The sequence below is a fragment of the Anomaloglossus baeobatrachus genome, chromosome 2, assembly GCF_048569485.1.
Source record: "Anomaloglossus baeobatrachus isolate aAnoBae1 chromosome 2, aAnoBae1.hap1, whole genome shotgun sequence".
Taxonomy (NCBI): Eukaryota; Metazoa; Chordata; class Amphibia; order Anura; family Aromobatidae; genus Anomaloglossus; species Anomaloglossus baeobatrachus.
The window spans coordinates 232503711-232527070 of record NC_134354.1 but is presented as its reverse complement, the minus strand read 5'-3'; the positions used below and the strand labels follow the sequence as shown (position 1 = coordinate 232527070).

At 44.7% G+C, this 23360-nt stretch overlaps 1 protein-coding gene across 2 annotated transcripts in view; it reads left to right on the top strand.

The window, feature by feature from the left end:
- SLC41A1 (solute carrier family 41 member 1) overlaps positions 1-18507 on the top strand; it is a 90441-nt gene extending 71934 nt beyond the window's left edge. For both annotated transcript variants that reach the window (XM_075335700.1, XM_075335701.1), the window contains exons 10-11: positions 3921-4069; positions 14618-18507. In XM_075335700.1, coding sequence (XP_075191815.1) covers positions 3921-4069; positions 14618-14803 — 335 coding nt within the window. In that variant the 3' untranslated portion in view covers positions 14804-18507. The remainder of the gene's footprint in view (positions 1-3920; positions 4070-14617) is intronic.
- The last annotated feature ends 4853 nt before the right edge of the window (positions 18508-23360 follow it).

Sequence of the window (23360 nt, the reverse complement as noted above, 5' to 3'; positions counted from 1 at the left end):
AGAAAAAAAAAATAGCTGAAGATGAGTGACGGGAAGTATCAAACATAACACGTGTGGTACATAACCATCATAACAGTTTATAATCAAAGTGAACATTACCAATAGTAGTGTTGTCATATCCAAAGGGGGGGGGGGGCAAGGAGCATCTCTAACCAATTAAGGTCAAAGTGTTGTCACTGAAGAGTACTACTGTGAGGCTGAACAACTGGATTTTTTTTTTTTTTTATGACAAAAATTCTTGTGTTCCCCTTTTGACTTGCGTTAGGTTCGCTATTCGTGATGAATACCAGATAGTACTTTGGGATTCGTTACAAATAATCCAAACACTATTCGCCCATCACTAATCACAATATATTGCCTACAGCCTCATGTCAGGAGTATGTTTTTCCATAAGGAGCCAGGTGCTGCTAGTATCACAGGGGTGGGATATGATTTTGGCACTATATAGTTTTTCAACTACTGTTAAAGCCGATTATATTCTCCTTAGACACACTAGGCGGACTGTAATGTAAGTGACTTGGTGAAGGAGCTCTGTTTATTGCCAAATGGTAAAGGTTTCATGCCTGTGGGTGATGACATCTGAACCATTAAATATGTCCCTTAAGTGAACAGCAGTATTAGTGGCATTCCGGTTTAAGTGGATATTGGGTTTCCATCTATGGTACATTTTGTATTTGAAGCAGATCACACATGACCCTTAGTGTCAATTCACATATACTGTTTATGGTTTTGTTTCTTTTCTGGTCTTCTCAAATGTATCTTAACCCCTTAACGACCGCGGGCCGTAAAATTACGTCCTAAATGACATAATCTTACTGCCCGCGGTCCTCCGGCGGCAGCATGCCGCGATCGGCACACATCTCAGCTGATTTTCACAGCTGAGATGTGTGCCTGCTAGGCACGAGCAGAATCGTTATCTGCTCGTGCCGATTAACCCCTTATAATGGCGCTGTCAATACATGACAGCGCCATTATAAGCGCAATCGCGGTAAAGTTTTACTTACCGCCGAAACCGGAAGTCACGTGACGCGATCACGTGACTCCCGATAGTTGCCATGGTAGTACAGGGTCATGTGATGACTCCTGTACTACACATGAATTGGTTTCACTTTCGCTGTGCCCGGAGCACAGCAAAAGAGAAAGACAGCGTATCTGCTGTTTACAGCCTTCCAGCTGTGATCAGCAGATACTGCAGAGCGATCGGAATGCTGATCGCAATAGCCCCCTAGGGGGACTAGTAAAATAAAAAAAAAAAGTAAAAAAATAAGTTTTAAAAAATTAAAAAAAAACAAAAAAACCTAAAAGTTCAAATCACCCCCCATTCGCCCCATTAAAAATTAAAGGGTTAAAAAAATAAAAAATATACACACATTTGGTATCGCCGCGTTCAGAAACGCCCGATCTATCAAAATATAAAATCAATTAATCTGATCAGTAAACGGCGTAGCGGCAAAAAAATTCCAAACGCCAAAACGACGTTTTTTTGTCGCCACAACTTTTGCGCAAAATGCAATAAGAGGCGATCAAAACGTAGCATCTGCGCAAAAATGGTACCGTTAAAAACGTCAGCTCGAGACGGAAAAAATAAGCCGTCATTGAGCCTAAGATCCCGAAAAATGAGAACGCTACGGGTCACGGAATATGGCGTAAAATGTGCGCCACTTTTTTCGGACAAACTTCCGATTTTTTTTTAACCCCTTATATAAAAGTAAACCTATACATGTTTGGTGTCTACGAACTCGCACTGACCTGAGGCATCACACCCACACATCAGTTTTACCATATAGTGAACACAGTGAATAAAATATCTCAAAAACCATAGTGCTATCGCACTTTTTTTGCAATTTTTCAGCATTTGGAATTTTTTTGCCATTTTCTAGTACATAATATGGTAAAACTGATGGTTTCATTTAAAAGTACAGCTCGTTCCGCAAAAAATGAGCCCTCACATGACCATATTGACTGAAAAATAAAAAAGTTACGTCTCTCAGAAAAAGAATGGCGAAAAAAAAAAACGGAAAGCGAAAAATCGGCCGGTCGTGAAAGGGTTAAAGGGAATGTCAACAGGTTTTTGCTATTTACTATGAGAGCAGCATAATATAGGAGACAAGAGCCTGATTACAGGGATGTGCCACTTATTAGGCTGTGTTTGTAATTTCACTACAATCAGTATTTTATCAGCAAGATATTATAATTGTCTGATCTAGACCGAAGGTGCAGAACAGTTATGCTGATTTAGTATAGCCCTGCCCCCACCACGTATTGGCTGCTTGCTGATAATTCACAATTGTACAATGGACACTGCTAGTCAGGGGAGTGGGTGGGGTTATACACAGATCAACTCTTAGCTCTGCTACACCTACATCAGACAGAACAGGTATTCACAACTACACCAAGAAGCCCAGTTAGTGACGCATCCTTTTAGTCAGGCTTTCATGACTTAGATTAAGCTGCACTGATTTGTGGTTTTGTTTTCTCTATTTAATTTACTTTTAGGCCCGGTGCGCACTTACCGGATTTTGCCGCGGATTTTTTGTGGTTTTGCTGCATGTTTCGCTGCAGAAAATGTTCATAACATCTCTGCAGTGAATCACCAGCAAAACCTATGGGCAAAAAAAAATCCTGTGCGCACTAGGCGGAATTTGACAGCTGCATGTTTTGCTGCGGGATTCCCGCAGCAAAAACAATTGCATGTCAATTCTTTTCCGCACGTCGCTGCGGGATTTCACTACATTGACTCCAATGTTAATCGTGAAATCCCGCAGGGAATAACGCAGGCAGCAAATTCTGTGCGGTTCACTGCGTTTTCCTGCGTTATTCCCTGCGGCATTTCGCGGTTTACCTCCGGTAATGTACATCGCTTGTCTGCGGTTTTGCAGGGAAGTGATGTCGTTACAGGAACAGGAAGCAAAGCAGAGAGTAAACACACACAGAGATCACAGACACATAGAACACACATAGAAAGAAAACGGAAATATAGAAAACAAAGCACGTGGGCTCCGCTGCATATTTACCGTCCAGCCGAGGTAAGCACACAGCTGCGGCCCGGTATTCTCAGGCTGGGGAGGGAGAGGGGCAGGGTTAATGTCCCCCGCCTCACTCCCCCTCCCGCAGCCGAGAATATCAGCCGCAGCTGCCCCGGGACTGTCGCATGCATTATGCGGCACTACCGGAGTGTCCCCGGCTCTTCCTGCCGCCGTGTAGCAGTGGCGGTCAGGGTAATACAAAGAGTTAATGGTGGCGGATCGCCGCCATTAACTCCAGGCTTGATCATGGCAGCGTCTGTGACAGCTGACATGATCAACCCGTAAGTAGAGTGAATAAAACACACACACAGAAAAATCCTTTATTTTAAATAAAACAAACAAGCCTCGTTCACCATTTTATTAACCCCTCCCAAAACAAAGCTCCGGCGTAATCCACAGCTCCGGCGTCCTGCGCTGCTTACATCCAGCCGCGACTGACACACAGCGCTGAAAGAAATTACCGTAGGAAATGCAGCGATCTGTCCTTTATCCATCCGTCTGTCTATCCCTCTATCTATCCCTCTGTCTGTCTGTCTGTCTATCTATCTATCTATCTATCTATCTATTCTTCTGTCTCTTTATCTATCTACTATCTCAGAATGAAATGACTTTTTTTTTTTTCTTCAATGTGCTTTATTGCATTGAATGCAATTAAGCACATCCCAATCCGCACGCGGCAATACCGCGGCAAACCGCATGCGGTTTTCGGGTGCGGTTTGCCGCGGTTTTTTACCGCGGGTGTGGTAATCTTTGAATACCTGCGGAATTTTCTTGAGAAAATTCCATTTTCCAGTGCGCACATAGCCTTAATGCTCTTCCTTCCTTTTTAAAGAGAGTCTAGTAGATTAGTATGGGCTGTTTTTTGTTCATTTTACCCTTTCTGTCACTTCCCAGATGTGAACTCTCGATCAGCTCGTGTGTTGTTCCTCCTAGTGGTACCAGGCCATCTAGTTTTCTTGTACACAATCAACTCAATGAAGGGTGGCCATACAACAATGACACTGATTTTCATGGTCTTCTACATGATGGCAGCGTTGCTCCAGGTTAGTGAAACCTAGCTTTTCTAACTCAATATCTAGAAAAACAGAAATTGGATTGATAAGTAAATAGCTGTGTCTCATGTAAAAATTACAAATTTTACTCCTTCCTTAATGGGTTATTTAATGAGGATTACATCTAAGGCCTCTTTCACACATCCGTGAAAATCGCACCCATTTTTCATGGACGTGTTAAAGGTGCGTATGGCCTTCCATGTGCTGTGTTTATGGCACACGTGTGTTCTCCGTGTGCTATCCGTGATCACACATGGAGAACAAGAACTTTCTGCTCACCTGTCCCTGGCATTGCTGTCTGTGGTGCTGATCTTCAGGTGCTGATCTTCGGTCTCTGATCCTGCTGACTCCCCGCTGCTGCTGATTCCGGCCCACCGTGCAGTGAATATGCGATTAGCATAATCTGGGGTCGGAAGCAAGTGGCAGCAGCGGCACAGACAGCAAGGCTGGAGAAGGCGAATACAGAAATTCTTTTTAATTTGCAGACACGTGTGTTTTTCTCCAGTGCGTGTCACACAGATCACATCCGTGTAACACCCGTGATGCTGGAGAAAAACTGACATGTCTACGTGTGGAGCACACGGGCACACATATGCTCCACACGGACACATGGTCCATATAAAAAACATGGATGTGAGCACCGACCCATTGATTTTTAATCGGTCCACATGTGCCAGTGTCTCCGGTACGTGAGGAAACGGACCAAACACGTACCGGTGACATGGACGTGTGAAGGAGGCCTAAAGTGGATATGCCAAAGCTATTTACCAGTCTTCCCCTACTATATGCTTTTCTAAGTCTATTTCTTCGTGTATGTAAGCCATTATTGATTTAGAGGGTTTTGTGGCCCACTTAGTGTGTGTGTGTGTGTGTGTGTGTGTGTGTGTGTGTGTGTGTGTGTGTGTTTGTTTTCTTTCTCTCTCTCTCTAGTCTTATTTTTCATATTAGCAAGTTCCTGGGCCATCAGAAGTCAAACATCTAATTTCGATAGATACTTGCTCTGACTATGACTGGTTACTTAATAAAACTTGCTTGGAGAGTTTGTAAAAATAAAATGTACATTTTAAAAAAAATAAAAATAATAATTTACAAACTTTATTGACCCAAAAATCAAGAGTAAATAGATTTCCTGGGCATCTAAGACATGAAATGAACATAGAATACTTTTAGATTCGAGGAATGAGCAGACATCCCATATAAATAGAGGAAAGAGGTTTCCAGCATCCACGTCCAGAAGATATAATATAATATAAAAATTAACTTTTTATGGGATATGCATTAAAAATACATGAATCACATCCTGAACATAAAAAAATCCCCATGGAGATGAGGGGTATGGTAGATGATACGCGTTTCGAGCAAGCAAATTTTTTATATTATATCTTCTGGACGTGGATGCTGGAAACCTCTTTCCTCTGCTTGGATTCCTCAGCCTGGCCGGCTTTCCTTTCGTGCACCTGTCCCTCATTCAAGTCTCCGCACAGATCGGGTGAGCTGAATCTTTTTCTTTTCCTCAGTTTATCCCATATAAATAGATATACTGTATTTTTCAGACACTAAAATAAACGTTTCCCTTTTAAAACTTGGGAGGAAAGTGGGGATGCGTCTTATAGTCCAGATGTGTCCACAGGCGGCTAGGGCGAACACTTGTGCCAGCTATTAAAGGGAACCTATCACATGGAAAAATGCATAACATGCAGATAATCTGCAGGTTGAGGGCATTCTGAACTTGCCCAGGGCGTGCACATTAAACACCGCTGCCAGGAGGAAATGAAAATTTAATCCTCCTGGCAGTGACACAAGTTTTGTTATTTTAGCTTTTTACAAAAACATGTTCAGAAATACAATTATATATATAATATGGGCTGAAAGTGCACACTCCCAGCTGCAATATGAGAGTTTTCACATCCAAATCGGAGAAAGGGTTTAGGAATCATAGCTCTGTAATGCATAGCCTCCTCTTTTTCAAGGGACCAAAAGTAATTGGACAAGGGCTGCAATTAACTCTGAAGGTGTCTCCCTCGTTAACCTGTAATCAATGAAGTAGTTAAAAGGTCTGGGGTTGATTACAGGTGTGTGGTTTTGCATTTGGAAGCTGTTGCTGTGACCAGACAACATGCGGTCTAAGGAACTCTCAATTGAGGTGAAGCAGAACATCCTGAGGCTGAAAAAAAAGAAAAAAATCCATCAGAGAGATAGCAGACATGCTTGGAGTAGCAACATCAACAGTCGGGTACATTCTGAGAAAAAAGGAATTGACTGGTGAGCTTGGGAACTCAAAAAGGCCTGGGCGTCCACGGATGACAACAGTGGTGGATGATCGCCGCATACTTTCTTTGGTGAAGAAGAACCCGTTCACAACATCAACTGAAGTCCAGAACACTCTCAGTGAAGTAGGTGTATCTGTCTCTAAGTCAACAGTAAAGAGAAGACTCCATGAAAGTAAATACAAAGGGTTCACATCTAGATGCAAACCATTCATCAATTCCAAAAATAGACAGGCCAGAGTTAAATTTGCTGAAAAACACCTCATGAAGCCAGCTCAGTTCTGGAAAAGTATTCTATGGACAGATGAGACAAAGATCAACCTGTACCAGAATGAAGGGAAGAAAAAAGTTTGGAGAAGAAAGGGAACGGCACATGATCCAAGGCACACCACATCCTCTGTAAAACATGGTGGAGGCAACGTGATGGCATGGGCATGCATGGCTTTCAATGGCACTGGGTCACTTGTGTTTATTGATGACATAACAGCAGACAAGAGTAGCCGGATGAATTCTGAAGTGTACCGGGATATACTTTCAGCCCAGATTCAGCCAAATGCCGCAAAGTTGATGGGACGGCGCTTCATAGTACAGATGGACAATGATCCCAAGCATACAGCCAAAGCTACCCAGGAGTTCATGAGTGCAAAAAAGTGGAACATTCTGCAATGGCCAAGTCAATCACCAGATCTTAACCCAATTGAGCATGCATTTCACTTGCTCAAATCCAGACTTAAGACTGAAAGACCCACAAACAAGCAAGACCTGAAGGCTGTGGCTGTAAAGGCCTGGCAAAGCATTAAGAAGGAGGAAACCCAGCGTTTGGTGATGTCCATGGGTTCCAGACTTAAGGCAGTGATTGCCTCCAAAGGATTCGCAACAAAATATTGAAAATAAAAATATTTTGTTTGGGTTTGGTTTATTTGTCCAATTACTTTTGACCTCCTAAAATGTGGAGTGTTTGTAAAGAAATGTGTACAATTCCTACAATTTCTATCAGATATTTTTGTTCAAACCTTCAAATTAAACGTTACAATCTGCACTTGAATTCTGTTGTAGAGGTTTCATTTCAAATCCAATGTGGTGGCATGCAGAGCCCAACTCGCCAAAATAGTGTCACTGTCCAAATATTTCTGGACCTAACTGTATATGTATATATGTATATATAGATATAATGTATATATAGATATAATGTGTATATATAGATATAATGTATATATAGATATAATGTAGATGTAGATATGTTTTGGTTTTGTATATATTTTTTTTTTTTTTTTTTTTTTTTTTATTATAAATTGTGTGGCATATATACCATGATGCAGGACCTATATAGCAAGACGGGGACATAGTCATGGCCAAAAGTGTTGGCATCCTTGAAATTGTTCCAGAAAATGGAGTATTTCTCCAAGAAAATTATTGCAATTGCACATGTTTTTTGTTATCCAAACGTTTATTTCCTCTGAATGTATTGTAACAACACAAAAAGACTAATTGAACATAATTTCACACAACTCTAGAAATTGCTCAAACAAAATTGTTGGCATCCTCAACTCTAATATTTGACTGCATACCCTTTCAAATAAATAACTGCAATCAATCGCTTCCTATAACATCAACAAGCTTCTTGCACCTCTCAATTGGAATTTTGGACCACTGTTTGTGTTTTGGGGGGGGGGGGGTTTGTTTGCAAACTGTTCAAGGTCTCTAACTTGAAGGATGGCTTCTCACACCAGCAATTTTAAGATCTCTCCACACGTGTTCAAAGGGGTTTAGATCTGGACTCCTTGCTGGCCACTTCAGAATTCTCCAGTGCTTTGTTTCACATCTGCTTCTTGATGTATGCTTGGGGTCATTGTCCTGCTAGACGACCCATGAACTAGGATGCAAACCCAGCTTTCTGACAATGGGCACTACATTACAACCCAAATCCTTTTGGCAATCTTCAGATTTTATGATGTCTTGCACAGTCAAGGCACCAAGTGCCAGAGGCAGCAAAGCAACCCTAAACAATCTTTAAACCTCCACCATATTTGACTGTAGGTACGGTGTTCTTTTATTTGTAGGCCTCATTTCGTAAACAGTAGAATGATGTGGTTTACCAAAAAGCTCTATCTTTGTCTCATCTATCCACTGTCAACAAAACGCCTTCCCAGAAGGCTTTTGGCTTTCTCATGTATATTTTGGAAAACTGCAGTTTTTCTGTCAGCAGTGGAGTCCACCTGGGTCTACTGCCATAGTATTTTATTCAAATGTCGATGAATAGTTCATGCCGACACTGATGCACACTTTGCAGAACAGCATGAATTACTTTGGAACTGGATTAGGGCTGCTTATCCACCATCTGGACTATTCTGCGTTGCAACCTGTAATCAATTTTTTTTTTTTTCCCTTCCCCACGACAACGCCACCAGAGAGAGAGAGGTCCGCCCATCTTAGGACAGGAAACCCACTGAAATAAAATGGCAGCTCTTCTCTCCCGCATCAGTTCAGTTTCCTGTACCAGGATGGGAGACCCAGAAAATATTCCAAGGTTGGGGCAGGTGGCAAAACTGTGTCCACGGCCTTAACCCCTTAACGACCCATGACGTACTGGGTACGTGACTTTTAGGTTTTTTTCTATTCCCATTAATGGGAATTTCCCTTCTTTTCTCCCCTGTATCCTTAGGATAAACATAGGAAGAGGTCAGAGAAAACTAAGAACAAGGAATGTCCCTTGTGCAAATCCCTGTTGCACTCTGACCCCCAGAAGAGTTTGTGTAGCCTCTGTATCCAGAGGACTATAGCAGAAGAGACATCGGACATAACCACCAGCCTTAAGAAGTTATAAGAGCGGAGGTCAGGGAGTCCCTGAAAGGGTTTTCTCTGCCGGTCATTCCTAGCACCTCCGGCAAGTCCGGGGTGCAGGACCGAGAGTCGGGAGAGACCTCTGAATCAGCATCAGGTTGCTCCTCATCCTCTTCGGCTTCATCCTCAGAGGAAGATTTGGGGGGCAGACAGTGTTTTCCTACCCCTGAGGTTAATTACCTAGTGAAGGCTGTCAGATCTACAATGGGGTTGGCGGAGACAAAGGGTCCAGAGACTATTGAGGATCTCGTGTTCAGAGGCTTGGAACATAAACGGCAGTGTTCCTTTCCTGTCCATGACAAGGTGAAGAAGTTAATAGACCAGTGGGACAGACCTGATAGGAGGGCTTACCCTCGATCGTTGTTTAGGAAAAGGTACCCCTTTCAAGAGGATGATTCTTCTCTGTGGGACCATTACCCGAAGATAGATGTGGCGGTGTCCAAGACAGCAAGACAGTCCTCTTTGCCTTTTGAAGACCTAGGTTCCTTGAAAGACCCCTTTTAGACAAGAAGGCTGACTCCTATCTTCGCTCAGCATGGAAGACTGCTGCGGGAGCACTTCGGCCGGCAGTTGACGGTGCCTGTGTAGCCAGGTCCCGAATGGTCTAGCTACAACAGCTGGAAGACCAAATCAAAGAGGAGGCCCTGCAAGATAATGTCCTCGCTGCCATTCCTCGAGCCAAAGGAGCAGCTGCTTTCAAGGCCGATGCATCAGCGGATACCCTTTGTTTATCTGTCAAGTCTGCGGCGCTCTCTAATTCAGCAAGGCGATCGCTCTGGTTGAAGGGATGGCCGGGAGACTTCCAGTCGAAGTCTAAACTATGCGCCATGCCTTGCGAAGGGGAGTATCTGTTTGGTAAGACGCTTGATGACATCTTGGAAAAGGCAGGAGATAAAAAGAAAGGGTTTCCCACCTTTTTCCTCTGCTCCCTTTAGGCACCGCAGCTTCAGAAGGAAGAGATTCGCTAAAAGGAAGCAGCTCACATCCCAAGAAGGGTCGAAAGTCAACAAAAGGAAGCGATCAGGCTTCATGTTTGGCCCTTCCACTGACTGTAAGAAGTCGGCTCGTAGATGCCTCCGTCCCGGTAGGAGGTAGTCTCTCCTCCTTTTACCCCGCATGGTACCACAGCTCTTCCAGTGACTGGATTCTTGGGATTGTTAAAGAGGGGATAAAACTACAGTTCCATTCGGCAACCCCCCCCCAAAGGGCCATTAATCATTACATCTCTCGGCAGGTCGGTAGAGAAACTGCTCGCTTTGCAGCATGAAGTGGAAGGCCTTCTGGCCTTCTCAGGAAGTCTGTTCTGGGAAAGAAGGCTTTGGGTTTTATTCTCCGCTGTTTCTCGTAAGAAAGCCAGACGGATCGTTCAGAACAATTATCAATTGGAAGCGCCTCAACAGACATTTGGTATATCGTTTCAAAATGGAGTCGGTGAAGTCTGCCATAAAGCTGCTTTTTCCAGGGTGTTTCATGGCGGTTCTGGATATCAGGGACGCTTCCCTTCAGAGTAGTAGTAAGACACTTCCAATTCAGAACTCTTCCTTTCGGGTTGGTCATGGCTCCAAGGGTCTTCACAAAAGTGGTGGCGGAGGTGATGGCTCACATTCGCAAGCAGGAGATCCTCATTGTTCCATATTTGGATGATTTCCTGATAGTGGGGACTTCAGAGGAACACTACAGGTCCCAGATTCGGTCAGTGGTCTCTACCCTTCAAAATCTCGGATGGATTTTGAACCTCGAAAAATCAAGGCTGCAGCCCTCCACACGAGAAATCTTTTTAGCCTGGTTCTGGACTCTCGTTCCAAACTCTGCCTCCTACCCCAGGAGAAAGTCTCATTTCTCAGGGCACGGATATCCTGTGTCATCGCAAACCCCATTCTCACTCTGAGAGGCCATGTCACTCCTGGGGTTCCTGGTGGCGTGTATCCCTGCAGTTCCCTGGGCACAGTTTCATACCAGTGTACTTCAGAGGGAGTTGTTGAGAGCACAAAGACTCTTGAGAGGGTGTTAGGACAGATACATCACTCTTTCTTCTCATGTTCTCCTTTCCCTCCACTGTTGGCTACAGGTTTGGAACCTGTCGGTTGGGGGTTCCTTGGTCACTTACACCTTCAGACATAATCACGACCGATGCCAGCACACTAGGATGGGGGGCTCATTTGAGAGAGCGGGCAGTACAGGGTACCTGGAGTTCTCAAGGGAGTCAAAGCTCCTCAAATTTAAGGGAACTAGGCACAATCGGGAAAGCTATAGATGCTTTCCTTCTTCATCTAGTGGGAACACAAGTCAGAGTTCTCTCAGAAAACAGGGTGGCGGTTTCATACGTCAATCACTGGGGGGGCACAAGATCTCCCTCCCTCATGGGGGTAACAGACAAGATTTTCTCCTTGGCACAAGTACAGCTTTCTTCTCTCACAGCACTTCACATACGGGGGGTGGACAATGTCACAGCCGACTTCCTGACAAGAAGTCAGGTGTGTCAGGGAGAATGGTGTCTGCACGAGGAAGTATTCCACCAGATAGTACATCTTTTTATGGATTATTATGGATCTTTTTGCGACCAGGTCAAACAGAAAAGTAAGCCAGTTCTGTTCCCTCAACCCTCAAGACAGACCCTGGGTGGTGGATGCTTTTCATATTTTATTGGGATCAGTTCTCCTTTATGCATTCCCTCCCCTGATTTTGCTGCCATCAGTTTTGTAAAATGCCCGGGAGGACAGAGCAAGACTGCTCCTCATAGCTCCCTTCTGGCCTAGGAGGCTGTGGTTTCACTGGCTCCGGAGGATGTCAATTTCAGACCCTTGGATCCTCCCGGAGATCTCCTCTTCCAGGGCCCTCTGCTTCACTCTCAGATTTCAGGCCTTCATCTGACTGCCTGGAATTTGAGGTGATTGCTGGAGGGTTGGGAGTTCGCCTCCAATTTGGTGTCCACTCTTGTGTAGTAGGAAGCCGGCTACCACCAGGATTTACGCAAGGGTGTGAAGGAAATTCCTGTCCTTTTCTGGTAGGAGTCCAGTGGGTGAGCCCCCAGTAGAGGATATTCTAGAGTTTCTTCAGATGGGTCTAGACTTGGGGCTATCAGTAAGCACCTTTTGAAGGTCCAGGTGTCAGCCCTGGCAGCACTGTATAGCTCAGATTTGGCAGGAAATCATTGGGCGAAGAGGTTCATCTCCACTTGTCAGAGAGCTAAACTGATTCCCTGTTTAAATTTTCCTCCCTGGAATCTCAATCTAGTTCTGGTCTCCTTGACAGGGCCCCCCTTTGAAGCTCTTTCACAATGTATTCTTAGGTCCCTGACCCTAAAGGTTGCCCTACTAGTGGCCCCAACATCTGCTCGGAGAGTTAGTGATGTTCAGGCCCTTTCTGTAAGTCCCCCTTATACTCAGCTTTTTGAGGACCGGGTACTCCTTCGTACCCACCCTGCCTATTTGCCCAAAGCAACGAGGCCTTTTTATCGATCGCAGGTAATTGTGCTGCCCGACTCCTTGGAATCCCAAGGAGGAGAGACTGCATACGCTAGAGGTTACGAGGGCTTTACGGCATTACATAAAAGTCACCAGGTCTTCGAGAAAGAGCCAGGCTTTATTCCTTTTGTTTCCAGGGTCCTAAAAAGGGGTGTTCAGCTTCTAAGGAAACTATAGCTAGATGGGTCAAGGAAGCAATTAAGGCAGCTTATTTAGCCCAGGCTATGCCAATTCCGCAGGGTATTACAGCTCATTCTACCAGAGCAGTGGCAACCTCCTGGGCCGAGAGACCGTATGTGCCTTTTGGAGCTAATCTGTAAGGCAATAACCTGGTCCTCTCCTACAACCTTTTCTAATCAATATCGGTTAACTTGTCGGCCACCATGGATTTGACTTTTGGTAGAAGGGTGCTACAGCCTGTGGTCCCTCCCTATTGTTGTTTTTCTTCAGAATCTCTCTGATGGCACTGTCGTGGTGAAGGGAAAAATCTTAAATTACTTACTGGTAATGATTTTTTCCAGAAGCCATGACTGCGCCACTGCTTCCCACCACTTTTTAATCGTTCACCCTTCGGGGCTCTTTGTATCCACGGTCCGACGGGTCTAGTTTTTTTGTTTTTGTTTTTTTTTTGCGGCGAATGTGATGGTACGGTGGTTGTTGTATTTATCATGTTTCTGGTGTTCCTCTCTGTGCTCTATAACCAAACTGGTGCGGGAGAGAGGAGCTGCCCTTTTATTTGTGGGTTTCCTGTCCTAAGATGGGCGGACATCTGTCTGGTGGCTTCTGGAAAAAATAATTACCGGTGAGTAATTTTAAGATTTTTCTCTGCAATTCCACTTCCAGGGTGATTAGCTACAGTGCCATGGGTTGTAAAGTCTCCTGGAGATGAACTTGGAACCTTAAGAATAAGATTGTTGATATTTTTCAACAATTTTGGTTCTCAAGACTTCAGACAGTTATCTTCTGTTCTTTCTGGTCGCCATGCTTAGTGTGGCATGCACAGACATAAAATACAAAAATTGATTCAACTCCACCCCCCTTTTTATCTGGTTTTAAGGTGTGCATTTCATATTGCCCTGGTGAGTTTAAACGTGCAGCTCATGTTCGAATCAAAGCTGTTTTACTTATATTTTTGTGTGGCGTTCCAATACATACAAAGAAAATTAACGCGTATGAAAAAAAACGTGTAATTGCAATAATTTTCTTAGCAAAATACTTCAATTTTTTTTTTTTTTTTTTTTAATAATTTTCAAAAGGCGCCAAAATTTTTGGCCATGACTGTACAATCCAGGATGAGGATCATGCACTCCAGGAAGGAAAACATTGCTGCTGGCACTATTCTGTATCAGAACCCCCCCCAATAACAGAGCTTCATGACCACGTTTTTTTCTTTTGCTTCAATTTTTTTTCCCCTACTTTCCACCTCTAAATCCTAAGTTCTTATGGTACATTGTGTCCTGCAACTTTTTAGAAGTTTAAATATTCCATATAAAACAGGTGTATGTTGTGTTCATCTCCCTGTAAGCTGCTCATATTCCACGTTCATTGCCCATCTAACAAGCAAAGGAAATTAATTTCCCATCCAACAAGCACTGAATACAATATACCAGTTTTATATGATGTGCTCATTTCCCTGTAATCTGCTCATATTCAATGTTCATTCCATACATATCAAGCACAGAGAATACAGTTTGCACCTGTTCACATTGGGATAGGTGCTCATTTCCTCATAATCTGCAAAAAATCCATTCCCCATCTCACCAGCAAAGGGAACATAATCTGCATCTGTTTATGTAGGATGTGCTTATTCCTTTGTAATCTTCACACATTTCATGTCTAAGATGCCCTCTTTTATTTTTGTACCAATAAGAAGTAGTATTTTTATTCATTCCTTTTGTTGATTTATTTATAGTATGTATCATAAAAATATATTATTCTGATTTTTATTTCTATGCTTATTTATGCAGGTTCTAGTCCTCCTGTACATTGCAGACTGGATGGTTCATTGGATGTGGGGAAGAGGAATGGATCCTGACAACTTTTCAATTCCCTATCTCACAGCCTTGGGTGATCTCCTGGGTACGGGGCTGCTAGCCCTTAGTTTCCATGTACTTTGGCTAATCGGAGACCGTGACACTGATGTGGGAGACTGAATGGCTACTTGGACTGCAGAGTGTGGGGACCATTTTATGGCTTGGATGAACAGGAGACTAAATAGAAATAAGTGCAATTCTTAAACCTATAAATGTAGTTCTCAGTGACAATTGTTAAAGATGTGATAAATTACTTTAAGCGGCTTTGTTTTGCACAGCAAGACACGGAATCCCAATATGTGCAGCTGGACCTGCCTCCTCCCAACCCCTCCTGTCATCCCCTTCAGCGTTAGTAACATGCATGTTTAAGGCACCAGTTGTCTTACTTTTTCAAGGGTGTACATTCTTCTCAACTTCCAGCAGTGACTTTGTATTTTATTTATGTATGCTTGTAAAGGTAGAAGAGCTAGCCAAGTGAATCTTGAGATGTTTACATTTGTGAACCGGTGTGGTGAAAAATGAAGGTCACTGGAAAATCTATACGACATGTCATGGGCATCATGAAGACTTTTCAAGAACAACTCCTTCGTACAAAGATCAATGCTACAATATCCAGTGAAGAATAGTGATTGGTTAAGGGGGATTGGTCACAATTATAGAGCTTTGAAGAAAAACATATATTGGCCAACTAAAATTAGTTTTGGACATCCTGCATTCATCTCGATTGCCTTTACAGGGGATGTAGAGGATTAGAAAACCATTGTGTTCCAAAAAACACACCACACTTCTCTACGAGCGGTGTATGGTATTGTAGTGCTGTGGTATTATTGTAAAGTGCGTTGTGTGCTTTTAAACACAGCCATGTTTTCTAATTCTGGACAACCCTCTACTGTAAGTTCTTTAAGTCTCCGATTTCCTAGCTTTTTTTTTTTTCATCTAGAATATCTCTTGCACACGGTCTCTGCAGCCATTTATACACGGGACTCCATGTGCCATGCAGCTACTTACACACCGCTCTACATACGATACGGCTGGGTTCAGTATTCCAACCATTGCAGTATTATGTGCGCAATGTCTCTGGTGAATAAGCATCTGAATGGACATTATGTTGGTGACTAGAAAAGTCCTTTTTAATTTGCTCTCAAAGTGTGCTAATTATTGATGTGAATGCGGTTTTGTAAAACTCACTTGTGGCCCACTTAACTGCACAATGCTGCCAATTTTTTTAAAGAAAATCGATGGCATGTGAAGATTACCATGGAGTATTCTGGTGTGTTTTTAAATGGGGTGATGTTTTTTGTTATTTTTTTTTTTTTGTTTGTTTTTACTACACCTATGTACAGGGAGGGAGTGAGGAAACAACTATGCACAATGAACACTATGCAGTACGGCACATTTAGCTTAAATGGAGACTGTTGTAAGAAATGCAGCTATTAAAGCAATATGACATTTTTGCCATGACTGGTACAGTTAAAACCATACTATCTCCCGGTGTGAACCTGACCTTTGTCAGTTGGTACCAGAACCTCAGCATGGGGAGAGGTGCAAAACTTTAGGCTTATTGAAATTTTAGCTATCGCACATGGGTGACGTTTTAGCAGCACAATCCTTCTATAATGTTGCGTCTGTGAATTGCCTTGTCTTGGTACCATTCAATACGTTAAGTCTGTACATATCTATTTTCCAAAAGCGCAATTGCTCCTGGAATCAATGAAATTACCATTATTTGCTTTATTAAGAACCTATCTGTTTGCTTTGGCTCCTAGAACAAATATGCCTGTTTGCATTCTCCTTTAGCAACAAATATGTGGTCATCTCATTGTGTACTCTGCCTGTCTATTGTGGGCGCTATAGGGTCCTTACCTGCTAAATATTGAAACCCCTGTAACAGCTGTAATTATTTGCTAGCTCCTCACCTCTAAGGGTGCAATCACATAAAGTCACTATTTTTTTACTGTAAATTGGACTTGGTTTTCGAGATTGATAATGGCCGGGCATGTCAAGCCCTACCCTATTGGGCTGGTATGAAATGTGGAAATTACACTGCTGCATAGGATGTATTGCACATGTATAGTTTTGATCACCACAATGTCTGCTATTGAATCTTTTCCAGAAGATTGCTTCCAGTTTCTGCTAATTTTCTAGCAGCTTCCCTCTCTATGATGAGGAGTCTACGTTACTCGAAGATCAATTCACAAACCCTTATTGAGTCCTTACTTTCTTCATCTCTCATGCGCTTCATTGACTGAATTTCCAGCATTTTGGTATTCACAGTAATTAACTAAACGTTGTGGCTATCCCCTTTTTTTAATTGTTACATATGCTTTTGACTGAATTATTTTCCTGGTAAGTTATAAAATGTTTTGTGTGGGGTTTTTTTTTTGTTTTCCTAATATCAATAAGATTTGTTTCAATTTGTCATAAATTCTCAACTGTCTAATGATTGGTACTTCCAACCATGGACAATACCTTTTAAGGGGGTTGTGCCCTACTCGGACATCCCCTTCTCAATCACTATATTTACCCATCTCCCGAGGTTCGCATGAGCCTTGTAGCCAATCGGCAGCCATTTCACTTGCTTCCTTTGGACAAAACTGACCTCTGGAGGAAGGCTGAACGTCAGCAGCTCTCCTCTTCCATGTGACAGCTGCTCCTGAGCTGTGCCATGGAAAGCCATGCACTGACATCACTGGAATGATGCCCACAATGGAGGGGAGTATATGCTGTTAGTCTATGGGAAGAAATAGTGATTTAAGAAGGGGTTGTTTTGCATAGTGAATAACCCTTCCATTTAGAAGCAGGTCTTTAAAAGTCCTCTGTGAAGGAGTTGTTGAGCGAGTAGCTAACTATTTGTACTCGCTATGCTGTTAGCGAGTACTGTGCGCTACTTGCAGATTTGTTACGACTAACGGGGGCACAATGTAAGTCAATTTGAAATACTTGCTAACTAGCGAGTAACCCACAAGCCATACTATTCGCACGAAAAGTACGGCTTTTGGATTACTCGCTACTTAGCGAGTATTTCCCATTGACTTACATTACTCTCATATTCGTTATGAATAGCGGGAGCAGAGAACAGTACTCGCTAACTGCTCGCTCAACACTATGAAGGAGCTGTTCTAGGCAGGTGTAGGATGTAGGCTTTGAGATAAACTGCCACAGGTCAGTGTTTTCATTCAGTAGCTCGATTCTAAAGGGAATGTGTAACCAAAAAGAAAATCTTGCAGGGAGAAAATGGAAGTTATATTCTCCCTGCAGCCGTTCACTTTCAGTCATTGAGGCAGTGCAGGGGGCTGTTATCTGGAATCATTCCTCCTTGACTGACAGCCTGCTCAGACAGTGAATTATAAAATATAATATTGACAAAACATTTGTAAGCAAAAAAAAAAAGTGTGAAGAAGGCCTAACAGTAACTTTTTAAACCTGTTAGTTAAGCATTTTACTTCTGGTCACAGGTTTATGTAATGGATCATTGAGGTGCTGTGATGTTTGAACCAAAGCATCTTCTATTTATCTAAATGAACACTGAATGTTTTTTGTTTTTATATTTTATAAGTGCAATCTGATTATACTGTATCATGTTGCAATTGTTTCTGTAAGCCACAATATGGATTTATGATCTTATGATGAACTCTTTAGTACCCCTTTTAGAACTGAGGGTTATCTCTCCAGTGACACAGTTCCTTAGAAAACTGCTGCCTCTTGAATTATGGCAGGAGCATTTTATTTGCATTCAAATATTGGGTTGCTATATTGAAACGGATTTAAATTATTTGTTTATGAAAATAAAGATATTTACTAAAATAAAGTTATTTAAATATAAATCTCTTTGTTGGCCAGCTAAATGGATGAAAGTAGTGCATGTTGCGTTTTTAAACTAGATGCTTAATTTGTTAGACGAACATCCATATTACAGGAAAAAAAATACTTTAACCATTTGTTCGGGCTTTTTTTTTTCCATGAATCAAAAGTACACATGAAAATAAGAAACTTTAATATATCTCTTTTGCTTCCTGGACCGTTTATTCATTTTGTAATCTTTTGTATCCGGTGAAGATAGATTTCCCCATTACAGAGATAGCTACTCTATTGTATTGGGAGAACTTACAGTAGAATGTATATATCTAGTTTGTCTCATTTTCCTGTCTTAATAAGTGGCTCATACACAAGAGTGGAATAATACTTGGTCGAAAAGTCAAGTGTGAAGAAAAATGGCATAATTAAAAAAGCTCTAACAGAAAAACAAGTTCTACACCAGGGGTCTCACTCTGTTGGTCATATGGGCAGAACATAGAAAAATAATTTTTTGCAGGACAAAGTGACATTTATAGTGACACCCTATTTTTATTTTTTTTTCTATACACCTTTTAAGTTTGTGGTTTTTTTATGGCAATCATATGCGTTATGATATGGTTTAATAACTTGAGCCATTATGGATATGGCGATTTAATAAACCTGCATGTTATATTTATATATAATATATGCTTTTTTTTTATTTTATTTATTTTTTATTATGGTTAAATGTGTGCTTTTTATTGAATTTTTTTTACTTTTTATTTTATAACATCGTAATTTTGGACAAAATCTTGTAGTGTGCCCATCCTGGTCACCTTCTAGTAGCAATGTTCCAGCCTGTAGTACTGTCCCCTAAATATATGCTGTTCTTCGCATACTCATAAAATTCTTCTCACTTATTCTCCGTTCTCACGGTGCCTTCTTTCTCTTCTTGTGGCCCGCAGGCAAGTGGACCCTGTGAGGGAAACCCTGGGATATGAAGATGAATTATGACTTCCAGTCATAATCGCTCTCATCACTCCCTGGCAGTGCCCCCTCCCTTCTTGTTCTCAATGTCCACCATCTGGGAAGGTGTCACATCCCAGCAACACATCCCATGGCCATCTCCTGTGATATGGAGATTAGGTGATGTGGGAACAATGGACACAGGATGACTCCCTGCCGTGACCCTGTGGTAGGGGCTGCTATCTAATTAGCAAGGCTATGGAAGTATCCAGACAGAACGACTCCAGTAAAAAATGGTTCATATCTCGCAAGCCATATTTCCGATAAATATGGCAACCATAAAAATGGTGTCTCCGCATGCGGACGATGCTGGCACACCTTTTTTATGGGAGTAGGACATTGGGAAATACCCCAAACGTGATATCAGCCAATGTGGAACTAGTAGACAAGTCATGAGTCCTCTCATTCTGTAGCTAAATTCATAGCTGTCACAATGAGAGCGTTGGCGTCCGCCTACGACGCTCCCAGGCAAAGTTATGGCCCATATTCCATGTGTGGGTATTGTCCATAACTCCAGCCAGGGGTGGAGCAGTGCTCCCTCTGAGGTCACTAAGGTAGGAGGGGACCTGGATTTGCCCAGGTTGATAACCCTACTTCGGCCATTTTCCAGTGTTCTTCTGCTCGGGGGCCTGGTTGGGAAAGACCTGTGAGGGAGTTCCTGGAAACCTGGTCTATGGCGCCCCCCTGTGGCCAGACGCACAAGGTAACTGCTGGAACTGTGTATGCCTGTTTGTAACCCATGCTTTGCTTGTAACTGTACTCTGACATATGTATATTCTGTAGATTCCCTATTGTATATATTGTAGTTTCTAGTGTGGCTTTAGGCTGATTAAATTATATAATTAATCTTGGGCTGTTCTGTTATCTCGATCTTGAATCCCACGTCTGTGTGTTCGGCTAATGGTTACCGTGAAGCGGTTGGTGGCAGCGAGTTGTGCCAAGGATTATTGTGGGGAGGCCAGTGAGATTCGGGGAGGTTTTATATATTCCGCCCGCGGAGGTCGGGGGAATATATACCCTACTCTCACCGGGGACCCTTCAATAATCGGCATAAGTAGTATAGCGGCCTCCTTGCTTATTGTCGGGCAATTCCATAATTGGCCTGACTATAAGAGGGGCGCTAGAGAGCGCGTCACGTGCTCTGTCTGTCGGTCGGGAGGTATAAAGGAGGGGTGACCCCCACTTGTTACCCCCCGATTGTGACGTACTGGTAGCCAGCGCGGGGGATTTCTGAGTGACCCCCCCGGTGGTTCGTGACATATTGGTGGCAAGCGGTGGGATCGAGATAATAGTGTGTGTGAGTGTGAGACCCATACTCCCAGACACTAAAGACTGCCAGCAGCAGCTGTGGCTGCTGGGGTCTTCAGACTAGCTCAACACTAGAGTGTCAGAGTGCAGATACTGTAAGGTGTGTGGGCGCATCAGGTGTCAGTTCTGTGTCAGTGACCAAAAGTCTGCAAGAATGGCTGATGGCACCAGGAGCAGAGCTATGCAACTGGCCAATGCTAAGGCAGGAGCCGAAGAGAGGGAGGACGGTGCTGTGGACAGCAATGAGGAGGTTGCCCACGAGTCCTCCAGGAGCTCGACGCCAGAAAACCGTTCTGCAGAGGACAGCGCACAACCTGGCAATTATGGACAAGATGAGGAGCAGCTCACCCAAGGGTCCTCAACGAGCCAGATGCCAGCCCTCCGCTCTGCAATGGACAGTGAATCACCAGGCTCCGCAGCGGGTCGCAGATCACCACGTGCCATTCCACCGAGCCTGGGAGGCTCGGATAGCCTTCTTCAAATGGCTATGGCCCTTCTCCAGGCTGGAGACCAGGAGGGCTACAAGGAACTCCTGGCAGAGCGCAGGGCAGAGCGGCAGGCAGCGCGTGAAGAGCGCCAGGCAGAGCGTGAGGCTGCGGAGCGACGGCAACAGGCAGACCGTGACCACCAGCTGCAGCTAGCTCAGCTCCGGCCCTCATCAGCCACACGTGACCTTCAAGACACCAAACTTCCAAAGGTCCGTGTTGAGGACTTCCCAGTGCTGGAGAAGGATGGAGACTTGGACTCTTTCTTGACTGCTTTTGAACGGACTTGCCTGCAGCACCATCTGGACAAGGACCAGTGGGCCAAATACCTGACCCCCCGTTTAAGGGGTAAGGCCCTGGATATCCTTGGGGACTTGCCTGCTGAGGCAGATCAGGGCTACGACACCATCAAGCGGGCCCTGATCCAACAGTACAACCTCACTCCAGAGTCCTACCGCAAGAAGTTCCGGAGCCTACAGAAGGGACCAAAGGACTCCTGGGCTGACCACCGGCGGGCACTTGCCCGAGCTGCCGACCACTGGACCCAAGGCCTGCAGCTTTCCACCGGACCCACCTGCCCCTAGACTGCAGGGGGTGTCCCCCTCACCTCCCCTCTCCAGGCCCGTGGCAGAGCCAAGACGGTGCCACCAGTGCAACCTACCTGGACACTTCAAGGCCATGTGTCCTCAGCGTCCCAAGGCCCCGGCTCCGTCCCCGTCCCAAGGGCCGCCCAAGGTGTATTGTGTGGGTGGGGGTGGTGGTAGGTCCCTGGACAGCTTCCAACCTGTCACCGTCGGCCGGTCTGTGACCATAGGACTGCGAGACAGCGCCTCGGAGGTGACTCTGGTGCGGCCTGAGATGGTGTCCCCCCAAGACTTGATCCCTGGAAAAACCCTCGCTGTCTCCGGGATTGGAGGCATTGACCCGGCGCTGCCTGTTGCTGACATTTATGTGGACTGGGGCGCAGGGCGAGGGGTGAGGGAGGTGGGGGTAACTGATTGGATCCCCGCAAACGTGCTACTTGGGACAGATTTGGGGCAGATAACCTCCCAGTTTGGGCCCCCCCCAAGGGCTGAACCTTCAGCCAGTACTGACGTGCCTCCGGACAATGTTAATGTGTTATCTATGAATGATGTAAGGGAGGAGGGAGTGAACTCTGATTTTTCTGCTTGCATAGACACCATAGACACACACTCAGCTGCAGCTGTGACAGGGGAGGGGGTCAGAGAAAGGTGTGACAATGCCTCTACAAGTGATCAGCCAGTGAGCTGGGATCTGTTGCCCTCTGCAGGGATAAGCAGAGAGCAGGGTGCTGCAGGGGGAGGACCAGTGTGTGGGGTGGGGGCTACCACAGCAAATGTGGGGTCCCCAGAGATTTCACAGCGGGGTTCTGTTGCTGCAGGGGGGGAACAGGCAGGTGAGATTGGGGCCGGTCCCGGAGCGGAAGTGCTCCCAGGTAAGATCTCGGTGCAGGGTTCCCCCACAACCGGGGTGTCAGGAAGCCAGGTAGGTGTGCCTGAACCGGCGACTTGGTCAGGAACGGAGGAGGAGCAGGCACGACCCACGGTCGCAGCAGCTGTGGCCGCTGTCACCCGCAGTGGGAGTGCTGGAAGCCAAGGGGCCTCCCGGAGGTCCGATAGCTCTTCCCCTTCTGACCAAGTGGCAGCCGAGTCAGGTGGAGGCCAGGACACAGGTCCCGGGGTACTGACTGAAGATGTGACAGTCTCGTCGATTCTGGCCACATCTAGTCAGGGGTTTCAGGCAGCGTTAGAAGCTGACGACGGCCTGAAAGCTCTTAAGGAGCAGGCGGCACAGCCTCCCTCGGACTCTGACCCGGAGCGAGTGGTCTGGGACCAAGGACGGCTGTACCGGGCCACGGTCCAGCAGGGTTCACCGGAGGCGTGGCCCAGGGACCGACAGTTGGTGGTACCCTATCCGTTCCGGACGGAGTTGTTGCGGATCGCACATGAGATTCCGATGGCCGGACACCTAGGGATCGCTAAGACCAAGGCCAGGTTAAACCAGCATTTCTACTGGCCAAAAATGGGGGCCGATGTGGCTGCCTACTGCCGTTCGTGTGAAAC